At 39.9% G+C, this 11,461-nt stretch overlaps 1 protein-coding gene across 1 annotated transcript in view; it reads left to right on the plus strand.

Moving 5' to 3' along the window:
- Window positions 1-258: 258 nt before the first annotated feature.
- The window catches only part of LOC144969611 (betaine--homocysteine S-methyltransferase 1-like), a 15,758-nt gene continuing 4,555 nt past the window's right edge, over window positions 259-11,461 (plus strand). Inside the window, exons 1-4 of the mRNA XM_078908753.1 lie at window positions 259-305; window positions 3,067-3,257; window positions 4,953-5,147; window positions 11,120-11,231. Of these exons, the coding sequence (XP_078764879.1) occupies window positions 5,127-5,147; window positions 11,120-11,231 (133 nt within the window). The 5' untranslated portion in view covers window positions 259-305; window positions 3,067-3,257; window positions 4,953-5,126. The remainder of the gene's footprint in view (window positions 306-3,066; window positions 3,258-4,952; window positions 5,148-11,119; window positions 11,232-11,461) is intronic.

Below are 11,461 nucleotides of genomic sequence, written 5' to 3' on the forward strand. Positions count from 1 at the left end.
TGACAAAACACGTATTTATCATTGTGGCTAAAAAACTCTTCCCTCAAAAATCGATCTATTAAAATGTCTCTAATTTTATCAAAAAGTCGCAATCCTGAGACTTCGAAGTGCCAGGTTTAAGACTATTTTTTTCCATTTTAATCGATTGGTATTTGAAGGTGGAGTTTTCTGGCCAAAATTTAAAAAGTTTGTTATTTATATGGTGTGACGACAAAACAGCGATCTGAAACGAGGACAGAATATTATCTTGACTAAACCAGTTTAGACTCAGTTGTTCTTTGTGAAAACGTGTAATGCTTCGTCTGGTAAGTACTTCTTGTAAGATTGTTATTACAAACTATCAGTTTATGTCATTTAAAGTTTAACTTGAATTATAAGTAGTGCGGGGCGGTCCTTGGCAAGCTTAAGGACCACGGTCCTACGGTCCCTGGGAAATGAAAACCGCAAGGACCGGTCCGGTCCTTTTCGACATTGAACATTCCTGAGAGACTGTTGGAAGTTCGAACTGTTTTGACCTTTGGGACCGTGGGACCGCCCCGCACTAATGAAAACCGTGGTCTACAGGAGTAAAACACACGGAGTAGTCACACTCATTTCAAATTGTAACCTGATTAGAGAAGAGGGGTGATGCCTTCTTTATTTGCTCACCGTACTTCATTGTTACTTCGATAATTTAGCGTGAATAAAATTTGAAATTTATCCCCATTAACGGAGATAATGGAATCGCCCAAAGCGTTGATCGAGTTGTTCGTGGCGTTGATACACACACGCAAGTCCTACCCCCCCCTCCCCTCCCCCTCCCCCCCCCCCACACACACACACATTAGAGGGCAGCGAGCATTGAAGAGTAAGAGAGAGACGTGTGAAGTTATAATAAGAGGGGGTGGATGCGGTAATAAGTAATAATTGGGGTCGATGGTGACTTTTCGCAAGATCTAACAAACCCAGCTACCCATTCACTGCTGAGTAGACAGGGATTCAGAAAAAACTCGACTGCACCCGGGATCGATCTCTGGCCCTTTGCGTACAAAGAGAGTGCTCTATCAACTGAGCTATCGGGGTCCCCAAATATTCTATTGGACTTTTTAAAAATACAGACGTTATAACTGGGTTTTTTGGAAGGAAGAAACTAATGAAACTCGTATTATTTGATTAGTTAAAACACCAAACGAAATTTTAAATTATTGTATTATTTTAAATGACAACAATGCGATAGAAAGGAGTGGTGACTTCCTACTTGCTAGGTTCGAGACACACACACACACAAACACAAACACACACATCTTTAGTAGTCACATGCATTTCAAACAATAACCCATTAGAGAAGAGGGGTCATGCCTTCATCATAGATCATTGTCATTGCGATCATTATGGTGTAGTAAATTTTGACCCCGTATAATGGAATCGTCCAAGGCGTGCGCCTCCTGTTCCCCCCATCTCACACACGAAAGGGCGGTTTGCGGAGTGGAGGGACGTGGTCGTCTGCCTCTATGGTCGTCTGTGTCGTTTAGTGTATGGCAAAGGGGGTGGGTGCGATTAATTAAGTGGGATGGGTGGTGATTGGTGGAAGATAGGCAAAGAACCGAGGCAACGAATCGCTGGGGAAGTAGTATGGCGCGAGACCGTTGAAAGGTGATAAGAAGTGAGGACCGCCGCCGGTCTTCCACTATGGGACCGATCCCGGGTTCACAGCTAAAAAACCGTGGGACCGGTCCCAAGGACCGGTCCTCAGCGCGGCACTAATTATAAGTCCTTGGTCCACCTCACCGTCACCATTATTAATGATAATTATTTTTTGTCCTCATCATCCTCATCCTCATCATCAATAACAACACCTAAAATGATGATGATGATAATATATTATTATTAATTATTATTATTATTATTATTATTATTATTATTATTATTATTATTATTATTATTATTATTATTATTATTATTATTATTATCATCATCATTAGTAGTAGTAGTAGTAGTAGTAGTAGTAGTAGTAGTAGTAGTAGTAGTAGTAGTAGTAGTAGTAGTAGTAGTAGTAGTAGTAGTAGTAGTAGTAGTAGTAGCAGTAGTCCTAATATCATTGTTATTATTTTTTTAAAGAATAACAAAAAAAAAAGTTAAGTTAAATTCTTTTTTAATTATATAAATTTATGTAAAAAGTAGATAGAAAACTCCACGGGGTTGTAACCCGGGACCCTCCAGTCCAGAGTCAAAAAGCTTTACCTCTACACTACAGAGCCACTTGTTTTCTTGTGATATTTTAATCGTGGTCTTCCATAGAAATAATCACGTCCAACCAGACTCAAAAATTTTATTTTTACCTGGGGTCTAAATAATCACTCCAACTCCAATGTCGAATGGTGAAGTTTAAAAAATATCTCGATTTGATACACTTAATTAAATACGGAATGTACTATTCAATTGATATAATTTTTTGAACTAGGGTCTAGTCATTTAGATATAATGGTTCTATAGTAGGGTAGTAGGGGGCGAAGTGGCCGAGTGGTTAAGGCATTCCACCCTGACCAGGAAGGTCCCGGGTTCGAGCCCGCTTCGGACAGTTTCGATTTTTTCCTTGGTCAATGTTTTTCCTCGATTTTTTCCTTGGTCAAGATTATTAACCCTCAATTTGCTCACCTAAACAACATGCGTGATTTCTGTTGACATAAGACATCTTGTTTGATGAAATATCTATATTATTCTATGCCTAGGCGACGATATCTTATGATGTCGTGGCGGAAGGGCATAATTTAATTTATAGTATATATGTATCTGCCCAAACTCGAACTAAACTAGATCTGTCTTCTGTCGCAGACTCAAACTTTTCCCAACATCGTGCACTCAGAATACGTAAAAGTCAAATCATGTCGAGATTTATAATGACTTCTGGAGACATGCCAATGATCATCATAGAATTATTTCGTGAGAGCAGTTAAGGAAATCGTATTTACTGCCATTTTGGAAAAGTACATTGGAACTATTGTTTCGTTCTTGTGAGCGTTGTTAAGAGGAAATGACGTCACGACATTTCATCCCTATTAACATTCTTTCACTTTTCAAACTATTTAGACTTTCTTACAAGATTGGCCGATGGCGGATCGATCGTGGTAGCGGAGGGATACATTTTTGAGCTGGAACGCAGAGGTTACCTGCAGGTGGGGTCGTATGTGCCAGATGTCGTCTTGAAACATCTGGAAGTTGTGAAACGTCTGCACGAAGAGTTTGTGCACGCCGGAAGTGACGTGGTAGTTGCTGTCACGGTAAGTATTTCGAATCTTGTTTTTGATGAAAATGAAAAAGACATCAATGTTTGGGCCATGGGCAATGGCCAGGCTCTATTGTTTGATTTGGTGCCATGCACCGACTCTATCTGCATGATATAATATAAAAACAGAACAATTTTTAACAATTAAAAATCGTAAAAACAAAGATACTGTCTTTTGTCAAAGTCCGACACATTCTGCCTTTTTAATACAATGAGTACATCATGCGACCAACCTCACTGCCCTGGACCATAAGTAATGCCATTATTGGCATAATATATCGTCGGGATTGTAGAGTTTTGACGTGTCTGATGGTGTGCATGACTTTTGACAAACCAAGAGCACCATTTTGTACTAGAATCAACAGTCCTACAAAACTGATTGACCTTGAAAAAGACTTCAACATACATTCCCTTATAAAGAGAACGTCAATATAGGATTGCGCATGCGTCTCTCTTATCAACTGAGGAAATATATCGTTTGTTTTATGAGACATCATTAGTTTTATTTGAGAAATCACTGTTGATGACTTAAATGTTGCTGTTGACTAGGGACTCCTTGTAAAGCGCTTTGAACACGTAAAGTGGATATTGCGCCATATAAAAGCTCAAATATACCAACTTCTCTCGTGTTGTTCAAAATGTATTAATGGTCATATCAAATATTGACCAGGAATCATAAAGGTCGAAGTCGTAAAATCTATAAACGCGATCTTTAAATTTAAGCTTTTGTATTGCGCAATAACCACTAAATGTACCCAAGGCGCTTACAGTGGATCCCTGACCAACAGCAACATGTAACATCCAGGCTCAAATTCAAGACCTTCCAATCCGAAATCGACTGTCATACCACTTGACTTCATAGCTACACCTTGATGTCCAAGGATGATTTTCAACGAATTGGTCTTTTTTATAATTCGGGATGACTTATGTGCGCGCATGTGTGTGTGTGTGTGTGTGTGTGTGTGTGTGAGTGAGTGTCTGTGTGTGTGTGTGTGTTTTGCGAGAAGGAGGGGGGTATGGGAGAAGAAATAGTCCTTCAGAGCCATCTGGCCGGATTTTTTTCCCGGTTTCTATAGCGTGAAACGGACGACAGCAATTGATTGCTACCCTTTGGATAGGACGCTAGTACTTTCCGCCAAACCTAACAGACCCAGCTACCCAATCACTGTTGCATGGACAGGGAAGGTCAGAAAAAAATCTCGACTGCACACGGCATCAATATCGGTCCCTTTGCGTGTAAAACGAGTGCTTTACCAACTTGATGGGAGACGCGGGCTTCTGATGGCATTAATCAATAACTGAAGCTGGGCAGCAATAAATAAAATTTGGTTTCAAACATCAACAAGAGATATTTTCGTTCATAAAGGGTAGGTCATAAGAAAAAGGGTCGATGGCTCAACTGGACTCAAGCAATGCTTTTGTCCCAAAAAATAACACAGATGGATGATAAGGATTGCAAGCCACTGGTCCCTGCCTTCTATCATTGGGTATAAAACTTTAAACATAATTTCAGTCGACTGTGGTCTAAATAAGAACTTTTTTTTTCTGGAAATGACAAATATTGTAAGATCGCAAATACAAAAATTCGTTGTTTAAAAAAGCGACTTGTTTTGTACAAAATAGGAATTGCTACCGTTACATATTTATCTTGCAATTTCTTTACCTGTCTGTATTTCTGATTCAACCCCAGTACTACGGTCACAGAGAGAAGTTGAGGGTGGTTGGCCTGGAGGACAAGGTGGAGGAGCTGAACAGGAAGGCTTTGTCTATAGCCAGGGAGGTGGCCAGGTCTACGAGAACTCTCTTGGCGGGAAACATCTGTAATACCACAGTCTACCAATCGGATGACGAGGAATCGAAGCAAATGACAAGGTCTATTTTTAAGGTATGTTAAAGTTCAACTAGTCAATTCAATTATAATACTAAAACGTCTGTTTCTATCCATGTTTGTGACGCAAAGGAATTTCTCACAAACGAGCTAGAAACTCTCCCAATATCTAAATGGATATCATTTTTAACATTCTGGCGAAAGTTAAACGGTTTGTCACGATCTATTGCGATCGTTTTAAACAAGCCAATTTTCTTTTTGATTTAACAATGCTTCCCAAATCAGATGGCTATTCATGCCCTCCATTTTGCTGGTCGCTTCCACGACTTGACTATCCGTTGTGAGTTGTGATTCAGGTTGGTGCATTGCGTATTGGCGAATGCACACTACACAAAAGGCATGATCCGAAAGTGGTTATGTTGATGCGAAAGTGGTTATGTAGCAATGTAGTACCTTGAGGTAGGACCAGTTGGATTAGGATATTTGTTGTTAATATTTTGTAAATAAAGAAAACCAACCCAGCTAAGCTGGTCGGGCGATCTAGTAAGAGGATAAAATTAACACGTGACTTCTTTGACTCACAAAGGTTTAAATTATTTGAAGCGAAACAAAGGGAGTGAAGGTTTCTATATTTAATAACACATTTCAGGGCAATAACTCTCTTTCAAATAAATGATGTCCTTCCTTGCGGTGACTTTATTAGGAGAATGCGTTCATCCCTGTTTATGTACCTCAGTTATGTCCAGCACAGTGAATTCTATCACAAGGGCAACACACACCTAAACCACATGTTTCAAGGCTTGATGGTCTGTACGAGTGTGTGAAAATCACAAATCACACCAATCCACATGTTCAGTTCTAGTTATTTTTGTTTTGTCACCTATCAAGGGTTTCAATGAAGCATCTAATTCATTTACTCAATAACTCAGTATATATATTATATCCTTTCTTTTTAAAAAAATATAGCCTTATGGAGAACTGTGCCATTTGAGTCAATAAATGCGGCGCACAACTTTACTGAAGGATTTGAAAATTAGAAATGTATTTTTTACAGATAGATAAACAGATAACTTGATTTCCTTTTATAATTTAAAGTCAGTTTGAAAGTTAGTTGAGTCAAACCGGTATCATAAAAAATGTACCGACGACACTAACACTCTCCAAAACAACCAATCTCGACACTGTAAAAAGTTGTTAGTTTAGCGTTTTTACGCAAATCGTTGCATTCCAAATAATGTATTCACTTAATTACTTTAATAATTTTAGATCTACACTAAGTTTTCAACAGTTTTTATCTATTTATGACATCAAGTATTATTATTGCCCATTTGAGGCTTTTAATGTGATGGTTTTGGGTGGATAATACACAGGTTTAACTTATGGCCACACCCTCAACACTATCTGTCCAGTATAAACATCAAGTACAGAAATTCCTGAGCGAGGAGGGGGGGGGGGGGGGGGGTCGCTAGGAACTGTCCGATTGGCTTTTTTCAGCAAATCGTGGCTTTCTTAATGATATTATTCACTTGATCACATTAAGGTATTCAGATTATACAGACATTTTAAACAAGTTTCACCGATTAACAACATCAACTAATATTACTGCTAATATTACTGCCGTTTTTATCGATGTGATAATTATTGCCCTGGGAAATATTTTTGTTAAACGTTATCGGCAAACTGTCATATTATGATGGAATACTTGATACTGTTCGCGTCTGCTTCAGATTTTCATTTGACCTCAGGATTAAAGTGGTCAAAACACCCATTTTCTTTCATGTAAGTATAGATCAGTGTATATTAATAATAATGCTGAAAACTTATATAGCGCTATAACTCCGAGACACCAGACTCTAAGCGCTTAAATTACAAATTACTTTGGCTGAAACATACTCATTCACACACACAAGCACACACACACACACACACACATACACACACACACAATACAACACACAACACAAACCAAACCTATCTTGCTTCTCATACCATCTACTAAAATCGAAACAAATATGTTTTAAGCGAACGTTTAAAAATAGACAAAGATTCTTTTTCACGAATGCTCTGCGGTAAGGCGTTCCAAATAGAGGGTCCGAAATGAGAAAAGGATCTCATTCCAGCATTTTTCCGAATTCGAGGGACAACTAGTTTTGTGGAATCACTGGCTTATATTACTTAGTTTTGAAGTATGGGCAAACTCAATTGGACCAATCAACAATCAAAACATGATCACCAGAGTACTGCACTGTAAGGTAAGTTCTCGATCCCAGGATCGTCTCTCTACTCTGCTCACGTCTGCTACTTCAGGTTTATTTTCGCAGCTGATTTTCTTACCACAACCTGTTTTCACACACGGACAACTGTTTGTTGCTGTGTCAAGGGTCAGAGACAACGTTGTTTACTAATCTGCCCTCATTAAATAATGATGAGTACAATATCGAATGAAATTAGTTCTTTCCCCGCGAAATTGCCGGCTTTTTACTAGTATATATATATATATATATATATATATATATATATATATATATATAATATATATATATATATATGTGTGTGTGTGTGTGTGTGTGCGTGCGTTTGTGTGTTATTCTTTGCAAGATTCCTACATTTCAATGGAGATTGCTGTGCATAAAGTTTATTTGTTGATATATCAGGGAGGCTCATCGCGATAAAGTGGTATTCAAGAGGACAAGTATTTACAAATTGGTTTGTCTTTCGCAACATGGAGTAGTGTCAGGTTATATTGGTCAGCCCATCCCTCAATAGTTTCTCCGTCTTCGTTGTTATCATTGTATCCCCATTTGGTGCTATGGCTATTAATGTCACCTATCACAATCATTGCTTTATCACTAGTAGCGGATGTAACTGACCACTTTAATGGTGGAGGTTTGTAGATAGATATTACATAGAATTTTCCCCTCGCTTACTGTCCTGGTTGTATGTCACTATTGGTTTGTCTTTGACATATATAGCACAACCGTGAATATTGCTGCCATGTTGTATGACTAGGTAGATGCCAGGTATGTTTAGTGCCACGGGTTTGGCCGTCTCTTGTTTGCCTTGAGGTTAGATAGTAATTCTATCTTTGTTGATCTTTGTTAGTTCCTTCTGCGTTGAAGCTAATGATCTTAAGGTTGTCAATGATGGGGGCCGAAGGGATATCATTTTCCCACCCTTACCATGGAAGAGTTGTTTTGGGGATACATTGATAACAACGAAGATGGAGATACTGTTAAGGAATGGGCTGACCAATATAATCTGACACTCCTCCTTGACGCAAAAGACAAAAAACCATATTCAAGCGCTCGCTGTAGAAGAGGCCACATCCCAGACCTTGCATTTGTGTCTTCCAGACATCTCCAAAACTTTCAGAAATTTGTCGGCAATCCCATCCCAAAATCACAACACAGACTATTACCACTTAAATAGGACCAGTCATTAGGCCCGGGGAGAGCAAACTTCTACCCAGATTCAATTTTCGGGAGACAAACGGGGGGTAAATCTCATCAGACAAAAATGACAGCATCAAAACCATCGACCCAGTTCTCAAAAACAACGACCTATTCCAGAATTTTGTATGGAGAATTGCCGAAAAAAAACATATACCTAGAAGCTGCAGGAAAGCCATGCCTACAGGAAGACCGGAAGGAACGTTATAAACAATATGTGAAGGCTTACGAAACAGATCCAGTTGCCGAAGAAACTGTCCAACTTGGTGAGACCTTTAGTTTCATTGCCGAAACAAAATCAGAAAGATGGAAGAAATAATAACCAGCACAAACATGACCCACAACAGTAAGAAAGCCTGGTCAACTATGAAAATAGTAAATACAGAAAATAACAAACAAACTAGGGTTGCAGCGGTGATATCAAACGATGTAGCAAACCAACATATCAAAAATGGAAAAGCAAAACACAGATAAAAGGGCAAACTAAAGGAAATGAAAAGAAAAATGGAAAAGATCGCCCAAGGAAGTGAACAGAAAGTAGACCCTTTCTGTATCGAAGAATTAGAGTCAGCCCTTGAACACTCCAAACCCGGTAAAGCGGCTGGTCTAGATGGCATCATTGCAGAAATGATAAAGCATTTCTGTCCCTCAACAAAATTGTCGTTCCTATCTCTTATCAACAATTGTCTTGAATCGTGCACAATACCACAGCTTTGGCGATAAGCAAGAGTTATAGCTCTACTTAAACCTGGAAAATACCCAAGTAGCAGCAAGAGATACAGACCAATATCCCTCCTCTGCATACTGTACAACGTATATGAGCGCATGATACTAGCCAGAATTTCCCAAACAGTTGAAGAACATCTGTCACTTTATCAAGCTGGTTTCCGCCCTGGAAGATCATGTTGTGACCAACTCCTGAACTTCACACAATACATTGAAACAAATCACAGGGGCTGTGTCGTTGGTGGACATGACAGCTGCCTATGACACAGTAAATCACAGGAAACTGCTCCTAAAGGTTGCAAGGATAACTCGTAACACAAAAGTAGTTGCAATGATAAAATTCCTTATGTCAAACTGTCGCTTTTTTGTGGAAATGGATGGGAAGAAGAGCAGATGGAGATCACAAAATAATGGAGTGACTCAATGATCGGTACTGCACCTATCCTTTTCAATATTTATACCAACGACCAACCTGAATTCGGAGGTTTCTATATGCTGATGATCTGTGTCTTGAATCCCGGGCCTCTGATTTCAAGACCATTGAGGAGAGACTAACAGACTCGCTGAAGACACTCTCTGAGTATTATTTAAAGAACTCACTAAATGCCAACCCAGGAAAAACTCAAGCGTGTGCCTTCCATTTAAAAAATCGCCAAGCCAACAGGAAACTGAACATCTCCTGGAATCGGAACATATTGGAGAACTACACATTCCCCGATTACCTCGCTGTCACCTTAGACCACACACTCTCCTCCTCTCAGCACACAAAGAAAACAAAAGCAAGGGCTGCCACAAGAAACAACCTCCTAATAAACTGGCAAATACTAGATAGGGAGCAGATCCAAAAACAGTCAGGACAACCGCACTAACCCTCATCAGTCGAAAACGCCTCACCACTCTGGGCAAGATCCTGTCATGCCAAAAAGATTGACTCTGAGATCCATAACACCTGCCTGATCATTACTGGTACCTTGAAACCGACTGTAGTTCCAGTCCTACATCGGCTGGCTGGCATTGCACCTCCCCACATTCGAAGATCCACTGCTTCCCCAGCCCAGAAATATAAACAGATAAGTAGACTGAAGTCGAGAAAGAACTTCATGACAGAAGAAAGCATCAACCCTAATCAGGCAGCTATATACAGACTATCCACATGGAGGGAGTGGGACAGCCATGCAAATGAAGCCGTTGAAGATCCGAGAGAAGAATTGCCCCACGGAACTGAGTTCCCCAGGAATTAATGGGTAACACTGAACAGAGTACGGGCAAAAACTCGGGAGAACAGCTGGAAGCATGAAAAAGTGGGGGCTAACTGATACTAGCTTCTGTACAAGTGGATGCCGAGAGTAGCCGATAAAGCACATCCTGAGAAAATACCAGGACGGGCCCAGCTGCACTGACCATGACCGAAGAGTCTGCTCCCCAGATGCTGTGGAGTGGGTTAGGTGTTGGAGCGACCAGCTATGGTGATGATCGATCTATATATTATGAAGGATGAGTTTTCTGGCCAAATTTTTGAATACGTATCGATCCAGAGTACGGACATTAGCTGGTTAACGGTGGTGTCTTGTGGTATGACACTCGCTTTTGGATCAGAAGGTCTGGGATCAAGCCTCGATGGCGCAAAGTTGAGTCCTTGAAAAAGGCGCTTTACTCACATTCTCTCATCGTACTCAGGTGTAAAATGAGTACTTGGCTGTTAACAGCGCTGTCTCTGTCGGGAGAGAATTGTATTATCGCCTATTAGGCGTCATGTTTCGATTCCTGTTGGTCCGGGGGACTCTTTCTAAAGCTCTTTGAGCACGTTTAGCTGATATTGCGCCATATAAAAGCTCAATTCTTTTTTTATTATAGGAACAGATCGAATGGGCTGTGGACGAGGGAGCTGATTTGATTCTAGCTGAGACCTTCAACGAACTTGGTGAAGCGATGCTGGCCTTGGAATGTATCAAAGAGTATGGCAATGGTATGGCCTTGAATTCGTATGTAACCCATCGCCTCCAATCGATTCTTTTCAATTATGGAAATGTTTAAGTTCGTTCTTTTTACTGATTTCTAACTCCCCTTGCAATACTGTGACACGTAACGTGTAAATAACTGTCAGTGGTGTAGCGCTAATAGTTACTTTGGTGTCAGGACCCACCTCTGTTCTTGTCAATTATGAAAATTAAGTTCGTTCTCTCTACTGATTTCTAT

Source organism: Berghia stephanieae, chromosome 3, assembly GCF_034508935.2.
Source record: "Berghia stephanieae isolate SIO BIC M18660-M18661 chromosome 3, UCSD_Bste_1.3, whole genome shotgun sequence".
Taxonomy (NCBI): domain Eukaryota; kingdom Metazoa; phylum Mollusca; class Gastropoda; order Nudibranchia; family Aeolidiidae; genus Berghia; species Berghia stephanieae.